Source organism: Triturus cristatus, chromosome 6 (assembly GCF_964204655.1).
Source record: "Triturus cristatus chromosome 6, aTriCri1.1, whole genome shotgun sequence".
NCBI classification, from domain to species: domain Eukaryota; kingdom Metazoa; phylum Chordata; class Amphibia; order Caudata; family Salamandridae; genus Triturus; species Triturus cristatus.
The window spans coordinates 1,241,383,515-1,241,407,793 of record NC_140589.1 but is presented as its reverse complement, the minus strand read 5'-3'; the positions used below and the strand labels follow the sequence as shown (position 1 = coordinate 1,241,407,793).

General features: G+C 49.3%; 1 protein-coding gene across 1 annotated transcript in view; it reads right to left on the bottom strand.

Annotated features, from left to right (window-relative positions):
• Nucleotides 1-24,279, bottom strand: part of BIRC6 (baculoviral IAP repeat containing 6) — a 1,973,616-nt gene that overhangs the window by 654,229 nt on the left and 1,295,108 nt on the right. Inside the window, exon 47 of the mRNA XM_085609819.1 lies at nt 4,643-4,818. Coding sequence (XP_085465945.1) covers nt 4,643-4,818 — 176 coding nt within the window. The remainder of the gene's footprint in view (nt 1-4,642; nt 4,819-24,279) is intronic.

Genomic DNA, 24,279 nt, shown 5'->3' with positions numbered 1-24,279 from the left:
GGGGAGAAGGGTTGGTACCCATGTCTCTTTTTTGCTTAAGAGGTATAGTGGGAGGTCTAACTTCCGTTTCTTGGGAAGAGTAGGCATAAGGTGACAAGTCTTGGGATCAATACTGAGTTTTTTCTGATTTGGATCCAGAGGTGGTTCTTCAGATGGAATTTCTTTGGAAGGAGTCTCTTTTCCTTTTGGAGTTGATTTTGCCATTGAAGATTTTTGTTCAGAGTCTTTGTGTGCCCAGTGTTTGGGATCAAGTTCTTTACTTTTAGCTGGTTTAGGCTGTGTAGATTTCGGAGTGGTTGTGTTTCGGCTCCGAACTTTTCGGTGCAGAGGTTGTCGGCTCCGAGCTTTTAGGTGTGGAGCGTTTCGGCTGCGAGGATTTCGGCTTGGATGACTTTGGTTGTGGCTCTTTTGGCTTGGAGGGTTTCGGCTCCAAGGTTTTTGGTGCCGAGGATGTCCGCCGTACTGTCAACATGGGAGGAGTCCCATGTTTGTACTTGTGCTTCGGTGTCGATATTGTTGGTTCGGCACTGGACTGGGGTCGGCCTGAGCCGGAAGGCTTGTCTTTGTGTTTCATAGCCTGGCCGGAGGGTGGGGCATCTGAAACGTTTTCACGCTGTCGACCAGAGCCCGAGGGCCAAACAGGATCCTTTTCCTTAGGATGAGTGGGTACTTGGGGGTTTGTACTCGCGGTCCGTTGAGCCTGAGTGACGCTCAGGTCTTCCTCCATGTTGGAGTTGGCTTCGCACACAGAGACCAGTTCATCATAATCTTCTTCCGCTTCTGTGGCAGGACTGTGTGTTTTGTCACAGTTTGGACAATACGCAACGAATTGGAAAGCGCGATCGACGACAATACCATTGAAGGTAGAGGATTGTGCCTTAAAGGGGTTCGAGAATGATACCGAACCGGAGCGCAGCAATACACATCCGAACCAGATGGCGGAAAAAAACTATCTGGGGCTGGAGTCGATGTTCATGCGCACTATTACCAAAGGGAGGAGTCACCTACCTCGTGACTATAAAGACTTCTCCGATGAAAAATAAAGTGCAAACATCCAGGCCCAACACCAGATGGCGATATATGCTAAAGCATACGATCTACAGCTCATATGCCTCAAACAAATCTTTAATTGGAGCGGGAGTCTATCCGGCTCCCGGAAAGGGAGGGAGGCGCAAAGTCGACTCAGGCTCCGCAGAACCGTGCATAGAGCGTTGGTGCTCCTTACCCCTCTCGACGACGGACGCCAGTTGAGGTGAAGTCGAAGTCCACTTGGACTTCTTCTTCTTGTGCCCCTTCCCAGAGTGTCCAGACTACCTCGAATGGGAGGATGAGGACTTAGGGCTCTGTGAGCGGTACGGCGACCTCCTCTTCTTCAAATGGGACCGTGACCTCCTCGGAGTCTCGCTTAACGGTGTCGACTGCCAGGCCACGAGCAACTTCATCGCCCGCTCCCTCAAGGTCTTCGGAGCCATCGCCTGACAGTCCGAATACGACTTTGAATCGTGGTCGCGTTCAAGAGACCACAGACATACGCGATGGGGATCGGTAGCAGACATCATGCGGGAAAAAGTCCCGCATGGTTTAAAACATGTCTTACTACAAGACATTCTTTGCACATAAAGTCGCTACTCAAAAAATGTCAACAAAAGTCGACAAAAATGCCTGCAAAGAAGCGGCAGAGGGCTAGCTCTTCCCGGATCAGCACTTAACTGGCGCAGGAAGAAAAGAACTGACTTCCGCGTGCCTGGGTAGCTTCTTTGTAGGCTCCGCAACGCCATAGCAAAGGCTACCAACACCAACGGCATCACATGGAGCCGAATGGAACCACCCGATTTTGCGCGCAAGGGGTATTGCTCAGCAAAAGTTTCCGGATCCAGCCTGACGCCTGGGAAATTCAAAGGTAAGGAATCTGCAGCTAGAAGTCTCTATCAGATTGTTAGAATACAATCATGGAAGAGATGGATTCATAAAAATAGTCTTCTGGGTAACCTCTCTGCAGGTATACTAGATGTTTCCAAGATCTATGAGTATTAGTATCACTGGAGATGCCAAAACTCAGATAAGTCCGGATTATCAGAATATTGTACAAAAATATTTTATTTTTTAATGTCAGGATCAAAACCTTACATCTAATTAATTTTGGGATCTTAAGGATAGAAAAGAATTCTTAGGGTTGATATGAAAATTGGTTTCTACTATTCTTTCTAATAAATTATCAAAATAGTAATGCATATCAAGTTTGGTATGATGCAAGCTCGAGAGTATAATAAAACAGATTGGGGAAGGACTAGCCTTTACAGCGCTGTGGAAAAGTAAAAGAAATTGAGGACAATTTCAGATTTGTTAATGTGGCCAAAAAGCCTTGAAATTATACTTTCCACTTTAATAAATAATACCTTACTTACCTTCATTAAAATTCTTTCTGGTGAATACTCTAATCACATATTCCTCAGCCTCTGATTCTCTCCAGGCACCTGACTAAATCTAGAATCTCCAGTAATAACTCCAACATGTTGGCAGGTAGCACCATCAGTCACCATCATAAATTCATACATGACGGCAAGTCCACATATAGGTGTCACCACTGTGCATTGATACCAATTTATTAACTGGTCTAATCCAAACCCTCAGACGTGGAGCATGACTGCCAGACTGAAAAAACTTGATAGTCTACACAATTTAACTTGGAATCTTATTAACACCTAGAAGTCCATTCCCAGAAGCCCACTCCAAAGAACAGGGAGGTGAGTGGGTTGTGAGGAATCTGCAATTAAAGTATACACTTGAAAGAGCATTACCAAGGGTAATAACTTATTCTTCTAGTGACTAAGCTGACAAACAGCTGATCATACACCAAATCCTGCTTAATCCTATCATTGTACAAGCAAGGGGCCTGTCTTGATCCAGAAGGTTCTCCCACACCATAAAGGGATGTGGGGAAGAGAAGAAATAGTCAAAAAGTGACTAGGGTATGTGCTCTAACCGGATCTGCGCTTAATGGCGCAGAAAAAGAAAGAACTGATGTCAACGCGCATGGGTGGCGCCTAAGTAGTCTCTGTGACGTCATCGCAGCGCTTACGACGCCAGCGACGGACGTGGAGCCGCACGACGCCACCTAGGGGTACTGCTGACGAAAATCTTTTCCGGATCCAATCTGACGCCTGGGGATATTCTAAGGTAAGGAATCTATCACTAACGTGTCTCTTTCAGATTCCTTGTTTTCTGAGCTGTAGCTATTTCCTGTTTCCTGTTTCCTTGAACTAACACTGCAGTGCTACCTTGACACCTGAGCTATAGTAATTTCCTGTTCCTGAACTAGCACTGCCTGCAGTGCTACCTTGGCTCTTGAGCTTTTGATCAGTTCTTGTTTCTGCTCCTGCACAGCTTTCAGTGCTACTGTGTTTTCTTGTCTTCTGATTCAATACTGTTCTAGTATACCCTTGAAGCCTCCCCTTCTGTATATGCTTTTCCAGTCCCTGCTTTTCTTCCCATTTCCTTGGTTCCAGTTCTTAGTTTACTGTCTTTCTTTTCCTGCTGTCTTGCTTCTTTTAACTTGTATGTTTGTTGCTTGCTTGCTGCCAACTGTGCCCTGTGATTTCCTTGCTTTACTGTTAAGCACTCCTCCTGGCTAGCTCCTTGTCTATTGTGCTAGTATTTTGTTCTACCCTTTGCTGTTACTGCCTTGCGTGTTCATGTCTGATCGCCAAGATCCGTGGGCACAGCTGACAACCTAAGGGGTGTTTCTTGTCCACTGTGAGTGTTGCTTTGAGTTACATTTATAACATCACCATAGGTATCAGCTCCACAGACCCTGCCTTTGCTTGCATATCCTATATGTGGGTATTTGCAGTCAGCATCTGTAACAGCAATTGTGGGTGAGGAACTTACTGTGCTTCAGTTTTACAGTCTCCTCTGACTTCCTGTGTAATCCTGGCACTGCTGTACTCCTTTTTCTGCTTCATTTCCTACCCAGTCACCAGTCTTTGCCCAACTCCCTGACTGTGTCCCAGACAGTCCCGGACAGTCGCGGACAGGGTTCATGGCCCGGCAGTTGGACCATGACTTCGGATTGTGGCCGCGCTCCAGGCACCAAAGGCACATGAGGTGCGGATCGTGACCGACATCAACTTGTGACAGAAGTCACAGGGTTTAAAGCCGGTCCGATGATGGGACATCCCTTGTGCTATCAGGAGTTCGAAGACTCAAAAAAAGAGGTTGATAAAAGTCGAAAAAGATTTAGTCAAAAAGTGACTACGGGGCACGCTCCCTCCGGATCTGAGATGGCTGCAGCGGAAAAAGAAATAAATTACGTCAAATTGCAGGGGTGGCGTCCAAGTAGACACCGCAAAGTCATCCCGGCGACCACAACGCCAATGACAGATGCAGAGTCGACCGATGCCACCTACTGACGAGCAGGGGTACTGCTAAGAAAAGATTTCTCTGGAACCAGTCTAATGCCTGGGGGTAATTCTAAGGTAAGGAATCTACAACTAATATTCTCTTTCAGATAAACAGAGCTCATGGAATGTTTGGCTTATAGACTAAGTAATATAAACATTACAATTGAGTTGCTGGACACACTAGTGAGATGAGCCACGAAAAATAAAACAGATTTTAACACAAATAAAATATAATTCCTTACCTGTCTTCCCATGTATCCACATGCCATATATGTAAGAATTGGCTGCAGCATCACGTGCACTGTGGTAGCTTTTTTACTGAGAGTGGTCAATATAGTGAATAAACCATCTCCCACAGATATGGCATCCAATCCACCATGAAAGTTTTCATGCTTGGTCAGATGTAGCCCACTCGCACCTAATTCAAACAAGAAAATCATTTTATATAAAAATGTATAGGTTTCTTAAAGCAAGGGGAGTTATGTAGCAACAAAAACAATACAGTATTAAAAAACGTGTACACTTCAAATAGGGTGATAAATTAAATGATACCATGCAATTTTGTATCCCACATTCTATTATTTACACGACTCACCAAACTCAGCCCATCATGAGAAATGAACTTGGTTTTACAAACTAAACAAACAAAACCGGCTAAATATTCATAGGACCCAATTACATCACTATATACAACATGCCAAAATTCCAAGTAAAGCCCATCTTGTCTGTCTAAAGTTAAAATGCCACTAGTAGCAATCTAGGCTCTTTATGCTCACAAATTAACCAGATGGTAACTAGCTTTGTTGTTTGCAAAATTGGAAACTACAGCAGACAGGACTTTGCACACCTTGTTGCAACATTTATTCTGAACATTTCTTGTCTTTACATAGATGCATGCACTAAGACAAGTAGGATATCAGGAATTCCTAGTTACATTCTACCTACAATTCCTCAAGTCTTAATTCACAACTGCAAACATCTGCCCCTGCGCCATAATAATCCACTCAATTAAGTTCACAAACATCTGCAAATGGATGAAAATCTGAATCTTTACACCATAGCATGACTACAAAACAACAATTAACATCACCCCCCCATCTATATGCTCTCAGATCAGTATATTCATCAAATCTATATATATCACTGCAATCTCTCCCAATTCAGCATACATGTACACTACCTCTTCATCCATCCTCATTGGCCAACTGCAATCTATTCCTTGTATTAAACTGCCCCTCCTACTTCTCCTAGAAAAAGACTACATTCACACGAACATTTCCCCTTTTTTGTCCCCTTTATCTTTTCTCCCCAAACAGTTTATTTAATCTTTTCTCCGCAAACAGCTTAATTAGGCCAGTGCAATTTACATAATGTTGGGAATATTGCAATACTCGTACGAGGCAAATTTCACAAAGTTACGCTATTGTACAACTTTATGTAAATGCACAGCTTTCATAGTAAAAAATTCATTGCGAATGCACGGAAGCAAAAGCATGAGCAGCTCTAGTTCTTGATTTTTTTTGCACAAATAAGTGCTCATGTCAAAAACTGATCTAACAACGTATTTAGAGTTAAAATCTAGTACACTTCTCCATTTATTCACTCAAATCAATAATTCATTTAAAAGAATCATTGAACACAGCCAGTTGTTCGTGCATGGTGTTTGGTGGCAGATGCGTTCAGATCTTGTAAGGGACTTCCTTACTTGTTTTAGTCCTGTGGTGTATCAAGATGATGATTTCTTGGGTTTTTGCCTTTTTAGGTTAAGTTTGTAATTATGTGTAGGAAAGTGGGTTTCTGTTGCAGTGACCCCCCCACTTTTTGCCAGACTACTGATGCACTTTTTCTTGGTGTGCCCTGGGCCCCTGCCAATCAGGTTCCCAGGGCCTGTGTTCTTTCCCCAAAACTAACCCAATTGGCATCTCTGGCCACAGATCAGCCCCTGGTAAATGGTACCCAGGGCACTGTGACCAGGGAGGACCTCTAAGGGCTGCAGCACTTATTGTGCCACCCTTAGAGGCCCTGTACCTTTACACACACATATTGCCTTTGCAGGCTGCATGTTTTGGTGCAGAACAAAGTAAAGAGTCGATATGGCACACATCCCTGTGTGCCATGCTTACAACCCACTGCCCTGGCATAGATCAGTCACCCCTCTAGCTGGGTGCCCTATGCCAGCGGTGAGGGTACAGGTGCATGAGCCCTGTACCCCTACAGTGTCTAAGCCAATTCTTAGGCATTGTAAGTGCAGTGCTGCCATTAAGATTATATGGTGCTGGGAGCTTGTCATACGAACTGCACAGCACCATAATGGCTAAACTGAAAAGTTTGGGATCAAGCTTCTCAGCCCATTAAACCCACACTGATGCCAGTGTGGGATTTAATGAAACATGCACACAGAGGGCATCTCAGAGATGCCACCTGAAAAACGAACAGCCTCTGGTGGGTTCCCTGACTGGTACACACCAGCCTGCCACCACGAGACATGTTTCTGGACCCCTAGGGTAGGAGCCTACGCTCCCCGAGACCAGAAACAAAGCCTTTCCTGGACGGAGGTGTTCACACCTCCCCTAGGCCAGGAAGAGCCATCTGTGGTAGGGGAGCTTCAAAGGCCTGGCAGCCTTTGTAATGCGACCTCGAGCCTCTCCTGCTAGCAGGAGCAGGCCCCCTTCCGGTCTCCCCTCCCTTTTGGCGGGAAGACGGGCGGGAAAAACTAGCCAGCCCAGGAGGTGTGCCCACCTCTGCCAACTCCAACCCTAAGGTGGGGGAGGCGAGGTGAAGCCCACTTTCCTGTGCTCGCCATCTTGCAGATGGCAGGCACCCCCTAATCAGGACTAGGGATTGTGCTCACTCCTCCATGTGGGGTGAGCACACCAAGGGTGTAGTCACTCCACGATCATTAGCCTATTAGCTACTGACCTCAAGACCCCTAAAACACCCACTAAATTAAGTATTTAGGGGGCAACCCTGAACCAAGAAGGCAGATTCCCGCAACCTAAGAAGAAAAAGGACGAAAGAAGACGCCCAGCAGAGGAGACTGCAGAGAACAACTGACTTGGTCCCAGATCTACCGGCCCGTCTGCAGTTTCCAGAGATCCTGCACCAAAAACCGTCTTGTCCTGCAGCTAGCGACCTCCAGAACCCCTGGAAGGACTGACTGCCTTCAACAAAGACCGGATCTCCTGTGAACAGCAGCCCTGTTCAAAAGAAACTCCGAAAACAGACCCTGAGCCTGCTAAGGACAAAGAAACCTGATGCCTGGAACTACCACTGCACCCGTCGCCTACGGCCCCAGTTTGAGTGGCCCACCGGTCCCAGCAGAGTCCCCCAGCACTCCAGAGTCCGAGTCCACTGTGGGTTGACACCTCCAGGACTCCCCGACGTCGCCTGCAGCCTCTGCACAGAGACCCCTCCCCAACCATGAGTGGCCCGGTAAGGTGAAATCCGACCTCAAAAGACACCCCTGCATCCAGCCGCCCTGCACCCTGGAGAAAAGAACCCGAGGTGCACCGACGTCCCCTAACTCTCCAACTTACCTACCCAGCTGTTGGAGTCCCAGAAGTCTTCCTGGACCGAGACTGCAGCTGAAAACCAAAACGAACATCCTCAATGAAAACAACAGGGCACCCGACGCCAAAACAGCACTCCGCACCCGGCCGCCGCAGTGCCGCTGAGGGTGCACTTTTTGTGCCTACTTGGTTCCCCATTTGCCCTGACCTGTACCCTAGGTGCTTGGCTCCCACAACCCCATGGCCTGCTTGCCAGCAGCCACCAACCGGAGCCCCCTATCCTCCATAGGATAACATTGGGCCTCAACACTCTGCACCTGGCCGCCATAGTGCCACTGGGGGTGCAACAACAGTGCATCACTGACCCTGGGGGACCCCTGAGTCTTGCCCCAGAACCCCAACTCCAAAGACCGAATACTTACCTCGAAACTGATAACCTGATTTTCCTCATAGGATAACAGACACTTTTTCTCCCAAAAAGTTTCCCAGTGTCGACTTTTTAAAACTAAGAATATTCTTTAAAAATCGCACAAATAACCTAACCAAATTTTCTCAACTGTTTGCAGGAAAGGTCCCAGTGCTGAACCTAATAGTCCAGCACTGAGTAAGAAAAGTAACTTGGAAGTAACTTACCTGTGAATTGAATTTCCTTCCATAGGAGAACATTGGTGTTTTTTTGTGAAAAAGTTTCTAAGTGTCAACTGTTGAAATACAAGAATATTCTTTAAAAATCGTACAAACTTCGAATAAGTAATTACTTACCTGTTTTAAGTAAATGTCCCAGTGCTGAACCTAGGAGTCCAGCATTGGATTTCGAAAGTAACGCAAAAGTAATTTTACATGCATATACTTTAAAAAGCCATTAATTTCAATGTACCGCATTTACTAAGTATTGCAACCCACTGCATCCCCTGTAAATCAAATCAAGTACAATCTTCATTGCTTTTTAAAACTGTTGACAAGTAACTTATTACTGAAAATAATTGAATGCTTACCTGTATCAGGCTTGCTTGGTTCTAATAAAATAACAGTATATTTGTTTTATACAAAAAAAATTGGCCTAGAGTTCAGTCCTTGAGTGTGTGAATTCATTTGCTGACTGAGTGTGTACATCAAATGCTTAACACTGTCCTCTGATACTGCCTTACTGCTCGACCAAGCTACCACTTTGGAGAGTAAGGTTCTATTTAACTTTAACCTCTGCCTACCTCTAGAGACCCTTGGACTCTATACACAGTGAACCTTGGTGCAGTATATATAGAGCCAGTTTCTTACATTGTGCCATAGTCTCTGTATCATGAAACAGCTGCTATCTTGATCTTCTGAAAGAATCTAAAGAAACTCCTGCTGCTAAGCTAATTTTTATAGGTTCATGTGTGGTATATGGTCATGACAGAACTTTGTGTATTTTGGGGTAACCTTTGCTTACTATTTGAGGCAAAAATTACCTTTACTGTGAGAAGGCTTGCTACTCAACTGCGATTAGTTCTAGTAATATTCCCATAAAAGTAAGGCTGTCCCTTGAGGATGGTACATTATGGTTTTTTAATGTAGTTTGGATCAGAGGTTTTAATTTGATCCAACAGATACAGTCTGGAAAGAGTTGATTTCAGGCAGATGAACTTGAACAGTGCTTCTGAGTAAGACTGCCACAGATCCTCCCATTCATCTTTCCACAGCCCTTTTGTATAATAAAGTATACCTTCCTTGGACCTCGAGGACACCTCCTCCCACATCCCTAACTACTGAAAGCATCAAAGGTTCATCCAGTTCAAGTTTGGCCAATGACTCAAGAAATTCAAGGTCTTGCCCTTCTACCTGCGTTCTGCACCAAGACACTTCATAAAGTGCCTGGCTGCAGTAGCAGCCCCTCCACAGGGGAGTAGTCTTGGGAAAAATTAAAGTATTTCCCTTTGTAAACTGTTGGGTAGTGAAAGCTTCACCAAAGGCAACAGAGGAAGACATTCACATCTATGTGCATACCTGGCAGTACAAAAACCTGTGGATGCAAGTCAACTTCTCCACATTTAAGACCAAGACCATTCTGGTTAATTATTTTCCTGGGTACTCATCTGAAAGCCAAATGCTGTAGTATTTGACCAACAAACACATGGTCCAGAGCTGTTGGAGAGATCTTATGGGTTGCAAAAGTAATCTTCAAGACAGCAGGGACTAATTTCCTGCATCATCATGGTACTGCTGTGCTTACTCAAAATGTACTCCCTGCAAGAGGAACCATACTTGCAAAGTCAGGATCCAGAGACCAGTAGGACCAGGTTCAGGAGGCAAGTCAAATGAAGGCACGCATGGGCAGGTGGATTCCTTACAGGCATCTGAGAGAAGGTATGTCCTTTCATCTACCAGCTCCCGAGTACACTAATGAGTTTGTGGAAAGTCAGGAACCAGGATCACTGGAAATTTGCTCACATAGTTCCAGAAGACGTTTTGCCCAACCCCTATGTTGCATAGCCTGGTGCACACACCTAGAGTACAGCTCTGGACTGATTCTTATGGACACAAACTGGGCACAACATGCCATGTTTCCCAAGCTGCTCCACGTGCTGGAGGAGAGTCCCGTCCAACAGCTGGGGACTGACCAGCTCCTAATCATGGACTTATATTATTTCCCTTATGACCGTACAGTCTCAAACTTTTTTTAAATTTTAACTATATCTCTATTGATGTTTTGCATTTAATAGAATGACAACTAAGGCGAAGAGTAGGACACCAGCAACTTACATATCATGCACCAACACACTGTACTCTGATTCTCTCAGATATCCCTCAGTGCCCACTCCATTGTAGCCCTTGACTCCACCCAGTGGATACGCCCAACAATCATTTTGTCTAATATTCCTCCCCCTTACTAGAGGAACCACCAAATACCACCATATCCAGAGCCTTTGGATACCAGTTCCATAGGGTCATAAAGCCAGAAAGGGCAGAATAGGTTACCAGCGGATGTTGGAGGTAAATAAAGGGCACAATCAACAAGGGATGTCTATGGAATTTGAAAAGAGGATAGTATCAATAAGAGACAGACCCCCACCAGTATTGCCACCTAAGGCGACCACAGAGTTTAGGGGCAGCACAGTCCTGGGCTGCTAAAGAACAGTCAAAGTGGCCCATCCTACAAGGACCATCCAATTCAGAGTCAAAGAATTGCATGCCATATCATAAAGCCCCCATACTTTTTTTACACATATCACAAAGATCAAGTGGATGAGCATCAGAGTATGACTGTGATTCCTGAGGCTGCAGAGAAAGTCTTAAGCTGTCAAAAGGGCCTGGGGTTTTCACCCTCTCCACAGACCATAACAGTTGTTATGCATCCTTCAGACACCAAAATAAATAGTATTTACTATTGGCCACCACAAGAGACAGCTTAGCCTGTGCACCCGCCTGTACAAAGTTAATCTTTATTGGCTCAAAGTACCTTCGTCGCTACTCAAATGCCCAGGATGTGTCTGAAATCATAAGTTACTACTTGTGTAACGATATATCTGTAAGAGACATTAGTCAGTGATAGATTCCTTACCTTAGAATAATCCCCAGGGGTCAGACTGGATCAGGAAAGTTTTGCTAGCAGTACACCTGTGCGTCAGTAGGTGGCGTTGTGTGGCTCCGCGTCCGTCGCTGGCGTCGTAAGCACCGAGATGACGTCACAGAGACTACTTATGCGCCACCCATGCGCGCTGACGTCAGTTCTGTACACAACTTTCTGCGCCAGGAACGCACAGCCATCAAGAAAGTGACCACTGGTGCCAAGAAACTAGGGCCCTGAAAGGGATGACCTTAACCCTAGAAATCAGTTCGCAGAACGGGGAGGATGGGGGGAGCGGTAAGGAATCTATCACTAACTAATGTCTCTTACAGATATATTGTTACAAAAGTAGTAACATGTGCATCTAAAAGAGACACGTTAGGGATAGATTCCTTACCTTAGAATAGATACCCCAGCAATACCAACCCCGGTGATGGGTCTGCAAATAGATTACACCAGAAAGTCACGGAGAACAGAACGGCCAAAGAAGCCGTCTCTCCGGACTGGACTGTCAAGGCAGTAATGCTTTGTAAACGTGTGCAGCGAGGCTCACGTAGCTGCCTAACAAATATCCTGCAAGGGAACGCCGCGTCCCAAGGTAGTAGTGGCTGCAGTTGCCCTGGTAGAATGGGCACGCAGCCCCACAGGAGGCTCCTTCTTAGCCAACGAGTAACATGCTTTGATGCATAGAACGACCCACCGAGAGATGGTCCGTTTGTGCACGGCCCGACCTTATTTGGCACCCACGTAGCCAACAAAGAGCTGGTCATCCACCCGGAACTGTCATGTGCGCTGCAGGTAGAACAACAGTGCCCGTTTTGGGTCCAGACAGTGGAGCCTCTCTTCCTCTTTCGAAGGATGCGGAGGCGGAAAGAAGGTGGGCAAAGTGATAGTCTGCCCGATGTGGAACGGCATGACGACCTTTGGCAGAAAAGAAGGACGGGTCCTTAAAAACAACTTGTCCGGATGAACAGAAAGGAAAGGAGGTTTGGAAGAAAGAGCCTGGAGCTCACTCACTCTTCTGGCAGAGGTGATCACTACCAGGAAGTTCGTCTTGAGAGACAGAAGACGCAAAGGACAGGTATGAAGGGGCTCGCAGGGAGCGCACATCAGATATGTCAAGCCATGGTTTAAGTCCCATGGAGGCATTATGAATGGTGCGGGAGGAAACGTGTGCGTAATGCCTTTTAGGAAACGGTTAACAACCGGGGACTTAAAAAGAGAAAGCTGATCTGGAAGCCGTAAAAAGGCAGAGATGGCCAAAAGATAACCTTTGATAGTGCCCAGAGCAGAGCCCTGCTGGGCCAAAGATAGAAGGAACAGAAGGACCTCAGAAAGAGGGGCAAAAAGGGGATCCACAGCTTTAGCTGTGCACCATGCCACAAACTTGTTCCACCTGCAGGCGTATACCTGCCAGAATGACATCACAGACTTCTGGAGGAAGATCGAAAGCTGTCAACTGTCGCCGCTCAATCTCCACGCATGGAGGTGGAGGCTGGACAGGTTCGGGTGGAGGACCGTCTCCTGCTGCTGCGACAGAAGATCCTCTCGAAGAGGCAGTTGGATCGGGGGATCGATCGCCATGCTGAGTAGCTCGGGATACTAGTATCTTCGCGCCCAATCCGGAGCCACAAGGATGAGCTGGGCCCGGTCGCACCGAATCTTCTTCAGCACTCTGGGCAGAAGTGGTAAAGGCGAAAAGGCGTACAATAGACCGCAACTCCACTCGCGACGAAAAGCGTTGCCTAGCGAGTGCCGCCTTGGAAATTCCAACACGCAGAACTGAAGACATTGCGGGTTCTCTTTGATGGCGAATAGATCTGACCAAGGCTCTCCCCACTGCTGAAAGAGACCTTGCACCACGCCCGAGCTCAGACGCCATTCGTGATCCATCAAGCACCGGCATCAGTTTGTCCGCCCTGGCGTTCAGAGAACCTGCCAGGTGTTAAACCATCAAGGAGATGCCTTGATGTTCCAGCCATGTACAGAGGCACCGAGCCTCCTGACATAGGGTCCAGGACCCCACCCCGCCCTGTTTGTTGCAATACCACATGGCGGTGGTGTTGTCCGTGAACACCTGCACCACACTTCCCCGGGCAGAGGGAAGGAATGCCTTCAGTGCAAGTCGGATTGCCCGAAGCTCCAACAGATGGATATGGAGCCGGGACTCCGCCGGAGACCAGAGGCCTTTTATCTCCGCCTCTCCCAAGTGGCCACCCCATCCCAGGAGGGACGCATCCGTCACCACAGTGTGCTCCAGTTGGGGAAGGGAGAGGGATCTGCCATTGACCCAATCGCGATTCGTGAGCCACCACTGCAATTGCCGTGCAGTGCCCTCCGAGATCTGGACGTGATCGGACAGCTTGCCCTGATGTTGCGCCCACTGGAACTTCAGGTCCCACTGCAGAGCCCGCATATCCCATCCGGCCCAGAAGCCAGAGGGTCATCCTGACTGAAACCCAGGACAGAGGCTGAAAGATCGGAATCATAGCCCGAATATCCCGGACTCGCTGCTCGGGAGGATAAACCCGAAACAGCATCGAAGACATAACAGCACCGATAAAGGGGAGCTTCTGAGAGGGACTCAGGTGCGACTTCGACACGTTGATGGAGAACCCCAGCAAATGCAGGACGTCGGTCGTAGTCTGAAGGTGGGTGACTACAGCCTGGGGCAAGCCTGCCTTCAACAACCAGTCGTCGAGGTAAGAGAAGACTGACACCCCTGACCTGCGCAGATGAGCTGCGACCTCCGCCATCACTTTCGTGAACACCCGAGGGGCGCTGGTAAGGCCGAAGGGGAGCACGGCAAACTGAAAATGCTCCTGGCCTACCGTGAACAGCAGGTAACGCCGGTGGGCCGGCAGGACGGGGATGTGAAGTACAAGTTACTTACCTTCGGTAACAGTGTATCTGGTAGAGACGATTTTAGCTGCAGATTCCTTAAAGTAGAATTATCCCCAGGCGTGAGATTGGACCCGGAAAACTTTCTTGCCCAGCATCTCTGCGCGCTGGGGGGCGGTACCACGCGACTCCGCCTGACATCATTCGCGGGCGTGATGTCAGCGAGGTCACATAAGCCCCACCCTGGCGCGCGGACATCAGTTTGCTTCGAAGAACTTTTTACGCGCCACAACACGGAGCCAGCACAACAAAACGGAGGAGAGCATGGGAACAGTGTGCAAAAAAACCAGAGAAACAAAAGGTGAGAGAGAAACAAGACATGAGGAACAGCAACAGGTGGCACCAAGGCACCAGAAGGCGACAACAGCAGGCCAGAGCAGGAAAAGAGCAGAGCACCATCCTGAGGAACAACTGTGCAAGCCAAGGCAAAAGCACCAGGAGGCAGTAAAGCACCAGAAGGCGAGAGCAAGAAAAGCCAGAGCAAGAAAAGCGCAAAGCACCACTTAGCAAGCCAAGAGCCATCCTGGAGGCACAAGCAAGGGAAAGCGCAGTGAAGAGAGAGAGAGAAAGAGAGAGAGAGAGAAAGAGAGAGAGAGAGAGAAAGAGAGAGAAAGAGAGAGAGAGAGAGAGAGAGAGAGAGAGAGAGAGAGAGAGAGAGAGAGAAGAGAGAGCAAGAGAAAGAGCAACCGCAACCACAAAGGGAAGGGCCCACGCCCGGAACAGAAGCACAACAGCAATCCATCTCCAGAGTACACTGCCAAGGATGGCCATACCTCCTGAAAGGAGTAGGAGGGCGAAGGACATGTAATCCATCCGCAGACTACATTGCCAAGGAGGGCCATAACCTCCGAAAGGAGTAGGAGGTCAAAGGACAGGTAAAAGAACCCCCAACAAAGAAGACCGAGTGAGATCAGAAAAACTAACAACAGAGGGAAGAGGAGAAGGAGGCCATCACACTGGAGAGAAACCAGCTGGAGGAAAGCCTGACCGGAAGAAAACGAAGACGACGCCCACAGAAGACAAGCCACCCAAAGGGAGGGGACTGCAAAAACCCAAGCAGAGGGTCCTCGTAGAACAGGGAGGAAGGGCGGGTTGTGAAGGAATCTGCGGCTAGTATCGTCTCTACCAGATACACCGTTACCGAAGGTAAGTAACTTGTACATCTGATAGAGACTACTAGTCGCAGATTCCTTAACGTAGAATAGATACCCTAGCCATACCCAGAAGAGAGGAGGGCCTGGAGCAGCCGGCAGAGGACCCAGCCAAAACACAGGACAAAAGTCTGGAACCGCCACAACACGAGGCCGAAGACAGCAGGCCAGACCGGCCGAGCGGCATGGCGACAAGGAGAAGGACGGACCTAGCGCAAGCTTCACCAAGACAAATGGCAAGAAGATCGCACCTGCGACATACCGTGACGCCACGGAGAGAGCAATGAACCCGAAAGGGTGTCCACACCTCCCCAGCACATGACAGAGCTATGTAATAGCTACAAATACCCCACATAGGGTAGGTTACGTCCCAAGAACCATGGGAACACCTCTTAGGAAAAAACATCCACAGCAGAGGACAAAACAAACACCTGCAGAAAATACCTGCAAACGGCTTATGAAGCAGCCAATAAAGAAGAGATAGAAGGCATAATCTCAGGGCCTACCGGGCTTACCAACAGCCCAAAACCACAAGACAACAAAGGGGCCGGACCAGCAGCCAACAGCACTAAGGGTCCCACAAAAGGTCCCCCAAGGCACATCAACCAGACAGAACACACAACCTGGGCTATCCATTACAGGGCCCCAGGAAAACAACGGGAGAACACCTCCCAAAACACAGACCGACAGTCAGGTCACTGAGGTGGAGGAGGACGACGACGAAGCCCCGCAAGAAACCTCTGAATGGCAGAATCCGCAGGGGCGTGGAACAACAGAGCGCCATCAAAGGGGAGGTCAACCAGCCGTTCTCAGGGAAAACACTATCCCGGAGCCAGGCATGGCGATGAAGGGCCACCGAAGTAGCCATGGTACGACCAAGCACCTCTGAAACGTCCAGAGCCGAGCGAAGAATAAACGCTGCCAGCTCTCGGCCATCCAACACATGGTGCCGCAGATCAACACAGGCACCCTCCTGAGAAGCAGAAGACATAAGGGATTCCGCCGAGTCCCATAAGCAAGAGGTGGCTCCGGCTAATACACAAAGAGTGTTAAGGGCCCGCAAAGCAGCACTGGAGGAGGCGAAGATGTTGCACCTCCAGGAATCCAACCAGCGGTCCTCCCGCGACGGGGGAGACAACACTGATAGGAAAGGCAGTCTGTAAAAGAGGGCCCCTGGTAGAAGGGTGGAGGGAAAGACAGGATCATGCGGAGCAGGACGGTGGCGGTGCTGAAGAGGTTGGGGCACCGGGTCCCCAGTGGCAGGACGCCCCCAGGCCACCAAAAGAGAATTGTGGGGTGCAGCCTCGAAGGGAAAAAGCAGCTCCCGTCCACCAGAGCCCTGGTGAAGAACCTCCAGCAGATGATCCGTGGGGAAAAGGGCAGCTGAATCGACCACGCGCAAGATGCTCGCAGCCGTGGAAACAGCCCGAGCAAAGGCAGCACTCGCCTGCGTAGGGCCCCGCGGCAGGGAAAGCAGCTCCTCCATGGGCAACGGCTGCAAGCTAAGGCGGCCGTCCCCCAGCCCCACCGGAGGAAGGAAAGGCTAAACTTGAAACGGGGGAGGGTGGACCAATGGATGGGAAACCTGAGGCGCCTCCGCCGAAGACTGCGTGCGAGGCGACGGCGAAGATCCGTCCTTAGAAGATGCCGGGGAAAAAGCCACGACGCGGCGACCCGTCTCCGGAGAAGATGAAACAAACAGCTGCCAAACCTCTGGAGAAGAGGCGGCGTCCGAAGATGAATCAATGACCCGACGTCGGACTGAGCGGCGTCACCTCGTCCAAGGCCGCCGCCTGCCCAGATGACCGAGGGGGACTCGAGGACATGCACGAGCCCCGGCAACTGCCACGACACCACAGGGACCCCCACGGGGGTTTGCGGTGAGGCAGAGGCGCCATGGTCTGAAGGAGGGAACCCCGAAGGGCCGCACCCCGCCGGCACCACATCCTCCGAACCTGGATCCGAACCGGTCGGCGCCGTAGCAGGAATCCCTTCACGCGGCAAGGAATCCGCAGACGTCCCAGGAAGAGAAGGAGAAGAAGGAAGAGCCAATGAGGCCTGCAAGGCCGCCGCATAGGCCTCCATCTGGGCTCTGGTCGCCCCGCGCCAGGGAACGGCGCATAGGGTGGCGATGCGTGGGGCCGCACCATCCGCGGAGAACCTACGCCCCCAACAGGCCGTGGACCGGGCCTCGGGGACAAACTGTGACACTTACCAACAGGTCGCCGCTCCCTCAAGGCCTTCGGGGGCCATGGCCCGACAGTGCCGACAAGACCGGGAGTCGTGGTCGGTCTCCAGGCAGTAGAGGCAAACATCGTGGGGGTCCGCCACCAACATATTGCGACGGCAGGCCCTACAAGACTTAAATCCAGGCATCCCTACGTGTACCAAGGAGAAAGGGAGACAAAAAGTCTCAAAAAGGGTAGTCAAAAAGTGACTAAGGTACGTGCTCTAACCGGATCTGCGCTTGCTGGCACGGAAAAAGAAAGAACTGACATCAGCGCGCATGGGTGGTGCCTAAGTAGTCTCTGTGACGTCACCTCGGCGCTTACGACACCAGTGACAGACGCAGAGCCGCACGACGCTACCTACTGATGCGCAGGCGTACTGATAGCAAAACTTTCCAGATACAGTCTGACGCCTGGGGATTATTGTAAGGTAAGGAATCTATCACTAACTTGTCTCTTTCAGATTGAATCTTACTGAACTGTTTAAGAAATGTTATACTTTTGAATCCCAGCATGACTAACCACGTCTTTCAAGGTTTTATCTGTCAGGATGAGGAGAATAATGGGGCCGCTGTTGTTCCAGATGGATATGACGTCTGTGTTTGCTATAAGAAATATCAATTAATCTCCTCTTCTATCATTTCTCTAGCGCTATCCGGAGCTTCCGCTAACAAGTCAGTCATGAAAGACTGCAAATTGTCTCTGCCAATGTCCTCTGGGATCCCAAGTATTCTGATATTCCTTACTTTTCGGGCATTCTCCAACGGTTCCAGCCTTCTTGCAAAAAGCTTCTGGTGGTCCAAACACATAGCAGCTTCTCTCGTCCCCATATTCACAACTGCTTCCTCAAATTATGTTGTGTGACCCTTTTGTCCAAAGACACCACTGCCTCCTACAGTGTTGAGTTTGGTGTTCAACTATGTGGTATTTTTGTCTGTTCTTTGTAACAGTCTTTATATCTAGATCCCAGAGGTAAGGGCATAGTAATACACATGGGTTCATTGGAGGAGCTTCCTGAACAGGCCATCACTCCACCAACGGTCTGGTACATGTGGCCCGCTGTTCCCCACAACAGAATCGGGAGCCTACATTAAATGGAACTCCATGAGAATGTGTGTCAACTGAGTAACATCTTGGCCAAGCCCACCCCTCTTTTAACTTTGTGGCCCATGCTGTCCTAGAGGTTTCTGTTTCGGAATAACAGAAAAACACATACCAGGTGGTGAGCAATCTGTGGTAACTGTTACTAGACCTACTGGTTTTAGCCAAGTTGGCTCTCCCACATCCCTTTGTGAAAGCATCTGGTGGCAATATTCCAACAAGAAACAACACACAAATTACATGCCTTTGACCGGATCCAGAAATTTTTCTTAGCAGTAGCTCTGCGTGACGTGGGGTGACGTCTTATGACTCCGTATGATGTTGACTCCGAATAGGACCTCAACTGAGCCATATAAGTCCACTCCGGCAAGCTGACGTAAGCTTCTTACGTGAAAATTCCATGGGGAAGGTGGATGCACATAGAAACTGGCTGTTGAAACAATGTGCTAAAAGAAAGACAAATCTTTAACACAACAATAAAAAAAGGGGGATAAGAAGGGTCTGAAATGGCCCAAAAAGACCTTTAAGGAAAAGGACAAAAAGTCAATGAAGCACAAGTCATGTGGAAAACTGCGCAGAGGCGCATGACACAGTACACAAGAGAAATACCTCTCACATCCTAAACCATATCCAGGAGGAAAAGGTGGAACCCCCTCTACCATATACCCAGAGAAAGAGAAGGGAGCCCCAGATAGGAACAGGAGACCAGACCAATGGAACTGGAGGACCCCATGGAAAAATGGACGAGAAACACTCCCACGCCAAAACGTCCTAGAATCAGGAAGCAAGTGAACTAAAAAACACCAACAGCAGACCTAAGGGTCATTTGCAGAGAGGGGAGGATGGGCGGGGTGTTAAGGAATCTGCGGCTAGACTATGTCTGTACAAGATACATTGTTACAGAAGGTAAGTAACTTGTTCATCTGATAGAAACATCTAGCCTCAGATTCCTTAACTTGTGAATTAGATACCATAGCCATATCTCTAGGAGGAGGGTCTGTGAACCAATCCCACAATAGGTCTAGGAGGACCGGCTGATCGAGATAAAATCAGTCACACCTCAGTGGGAAAGAAGAAGGAAGAGGGAACATCTTCTAAAGGTGGTAACGACCACAACAAAAATGTAGACTAGGAATATGCGCCAAGAGCAAGGACCATGTTTCCTCAGGCATACTGGTACAGAAGTGCTGATGCCCGTTGTAACCCAACTCCAAGGAAGATAGACTTGGATCCAATTAACCAAAAGGCAGATTGGCCCCACCGGAACGTGGGTGATGACCACTAAAATGGCAGAAAAGTCTCCAATGTGTATACTAAGGGACTGAGCCACCAGGCCGACTAACCGGAGGATGGCATCCATCTTGGTGAAATAAAGTGGCCACTAGAGGAACCAAAAAAGAACGTTAAGTGGAAAGATGAAAAAGTGTGAATGGAATCCACACAAGAAAGTGAATTAAGTATACTGCCAGGTGGGGAAAAAGGTACATCGATAGCACCCGACACCCATGCCCAAGCCCAAGAGCTTCGGCCGCCTTGTGCAGCACCACTGAAAATGCAGCACCTTCCTCCGAAGCCACAGTCGGAGGAGAGATGAAACCAGTGTCCGGGGAGGTGTCCAGACCACTGGCATCCCCCAGTCCGTCTGCCCATTCCTGTGATAAGTTGGCCTGGATGGCTAGAGGGTCCTCAGACCCCTCCCAGTCGCCCCCGTCATCTGATTCCTGATAAACAGGGGGAATAAACGGAGCCAGATGGTAGATGAAATTGTCAACCAGATCCGGGGCTGAACCGGGGAACGCCGTCGTCCAGAGACGGCGCCGGGGATGGAACCGGTGTCAGCGCCGGCGGAGGAGTCGTCGTGAGGTCGACCGGCACCGACTGAGATCCAGGCCTGGATCCCACGGGGACCTGCGGCATCGGAACCAAAGTCGATGCTGGGGCCGGAGCCGCCGGCTCGCTAGGTCGGCCAGTCGAGCCCACGGGGCCCGACGGCGCGCCGGCAGGCGTCGACGGCGGAGCCAGGCCCCTCATGGCCGAGAGGAGGGCACTGATCTCCGCCGGAGTCGTGTCAGTCCCAGGGACCGGAGGGTATGGGGACGGACGCAGCTCCTGCGGCTCCGACAGAGCCGCGGGGGTGGTACCACCCGGACCCTCGACCGAGTCGCACGACCAGCAAAGGGGAGTCCGAAGAGCGATGTCGCCTCTTGGACTTCTTAGCATGCTTCGACTTACCCAAAGACTTCGCACCCCGACGAGCGGTGGTGGCTGCGACCTCCTCCAGGACCGGGACCGTGAACGGCACGGAGCCGAGTGTCGGAGCTCGAGAAGCTTACAGGACCGCTCCCGCCTAGCCTTCGAAGTCAAGACCTGGCAGTCGATGCACGACTCCGCATCGTGGTCGGCCCCCAGGCAGTAAAGGCACCGGCGGTGGTGGTCCGTCACCGACATCAGTCGATGACAGGAGTCACAGGCTTTAAACCCGGGCATCCTACCAGCACCAGTTCGAATCGAGCAGACAAAAGAGTCCAAAAAGTTTTAGTCAAAAAGTGACTAAAAGGGTAAGCTCTTCCCGGATCGGCGCTGTCTGGCACGGAAAAAAGACAGCGCGCGAGGGCGGCGCCTAAGTACTCCGACGACGTCATTCCGGCGCACAATGCCGACGACGGACGCGGAGCTGCAGACGGAAAATATTTCCGGATCCAGCCTGACGCCTGGGGATATTCTAAGGTGAGGAATCTAACTAACGTGTTTCTTTCAGATAATGTGTTTTACGCAAGAATCCTGCCTCTCGGACTTTTTATCAAAGGGGGAGTGGGGAATGTTCTCCATCTCAGAGGACGCTGTAATGGCCTGGACCGCGAAGCTGCGGTGAGTCGGCCGCTGGATAAGGCAAGCAAGATCCCCTGGGGCAGGGTGGTATTTGTGGGCAATAGCACTGTCCACTGGGACACCTGACTCAGGGGAGTACTGTTTCAACTCCTGACTGGCCAGGGAGAAGGATCTCCATGAGAAGCTCCATAGCCACCTCCACAGAAGGCAGAGTGAGATGTAATACCTCTGCCACTCTTTTCAAAACTTCTGCCAGAGAAGAACTGGCTTCCGAGGCGAGGCCAAGAGGATATAAAAGAGATGAAGCAGGGGATGAATCTAGCCCACTGACTTCACCCAGTTCAGCAATCCAGCTGGCCAACATAGCGGGAGCCACAAGCATTGGCTGCTCCAAAGGGGGTGTTTTCTCACATTCTTCCCCCAATTGGTCCTGTAAAACCCCCACAGAAACCGTTGGGGCTAAAAAAATCTCCATGATGGACGTTGGACGGCGCCGACTGGCGCCATACCGACGTCCGCCGGGGAAGGGGAAAAAACATCAGTGCCAATGTAAGGAGCCAAGGCAAAGCCGACCCCACGAAGCACATCGCTGTGTTGTGCACTGACTCCGGCTCACAGTCTTCCGGCGCCGTAGAAACAGGCACCGGCGGGGCAACCACCGTCACATTGAATTCGACCAAAGTCACTAGTGGGGGTCCCGAAGGACCGTGCACCGACGTCTCTGTGTCAGAGACTGGAACTGCCACCGAGGGCGAACCCATTGGCGATGATACAATTACTGCACCTTCGACCTCCTTGGGGCCAGCAGGCGCTCCAGAGGGAAACGAGGGCCTAAAGACGAGATGTAGGGCCTTGTAGTATTCTTGCATCTGATTCGAAGTCACCCTGGCTTCACGAAAGGGCAGGTAGGTGCGGGAGCAACGCCGGAGCAGAAGTAGGAGAGCCATGACCCACCCTGCTGTGGTAAATATATCTTTTTACCTTGACTGAATTTCATACGGAATCTAAAATAAAGTAAAATAGCTCAGAATAACAAGAGGCAGAATCCGTGGTATAAGAGATTTTCTGAATGGCCTTTATTCCAAAATGGCCGACTCGAGTGGCGGCCTTCAGGTTCCGTCACCACGAGGGTTCAGGAAGTGAAGTACAATACTTTATTGACAAGAAGTAACTTTTATAGGTCATACATTACAATGAAACGAATGCAAAAGGCGTAACAATTGATAAGAGGAATGACATAGTGGTACGTAATCGAAACTAGGCGTAATAAGGAGCAGAAAGAAACATGATTGGCTCTGATTATCATGCATAGGTGGATCTATAAGATAATACTTAACATAGATGCGCGCGCAGCAGCATGACGTGTGATTGACGTGCAACTAGGGAGTGAAGGGGACTTGACATTTAGCTCTACATGTGGAGACGAGAAGTCTGGGGGGTCAAGTCAACCTAATCCCAAATCATATCTAACATCCTATGTTTAGAGAACTATGTTATCCACAAGAAAAGACTCTCGGACAGAATCTATTCTATACTGACTGTGTGTGCGTGTACAAGCGTCTAAGTGTCTATATGAGATGCGAGGGGCAGAAAACTTTCCATGGCAACAGGGCTATGAATTACTTGCAGGAGGACGGAAAGGCCGAGTCCTTTGCTTGTGAGCTAAAGGAAATGTTTACCTAAATCACTAGACAGGAATGCATCGGCTGAAGAGCAAAGTAGATAATTCGAAGGTGAAATACAGCTTCTTGGCAGGCAGGCAAAACTGGCCGAGGCAGGCACCGTTAGCTGCACAGGGAGTAGGACAAAGTTCATGGATACAGATGCGAGCTCAAGCTGAAGCTGTCAGAGACAGAGAGCAGGGAAGGCTTTGAGGACAGAATCGGGCCTACTTGCCTGAACTGTAAAAATGGAGTAACTTAGCCATATAAAGTCGGTGGCCTTTCATACTTAGGAATCGAATATCCAGCCCATTGATGGCGGATCTGACAGAGAACATGTTGACGGTGGACGCACATATGTTTGCGTTTTGGAAACTGGAACTGGAGGGAACATACATGTACTTGTGACATGCACATAGAACCGTTGGGGTCCAAGATAGGGGACATAACGAATCAGGAAAATCCACATTTCCACATTCCCTCCTTGTCCCCTACTTGCCCTTCAAGAGATATCAATCTTCATCATTCCATCGATTTGCTCATGGAGCATCATTTCTTCTTCCTTCTTCTTCCGGCATTCTGAACGAGAACTTTGATATGGAATGCATGATGTGGCACACAGACCACAAATCGCTGGTCCACATTGCAGGCATAAACAACAACTGAAGAGCATAAGAAGGCCAATACCTAGGAACGATAGAACTCTCCATCCCCAGGCTGATATTACACTCCAAAACCACCCGGACCACGTCCAAGTGCCTGGATTCTCGTGTATCTGGCTCACAATCTTATGAAGGCGCGTTATAGCTTTATATACAGATGGCGAATTTTCTGGTATGAATATGCAGCAGCTGGATCCGATGACCCTGCAAGCTCCGCCCCTATCGGCCAGGATGACGTCAAGGACAAGACGATTCTGGAGAACAACAATTCTCATCACTGATTGTTCCTCTGT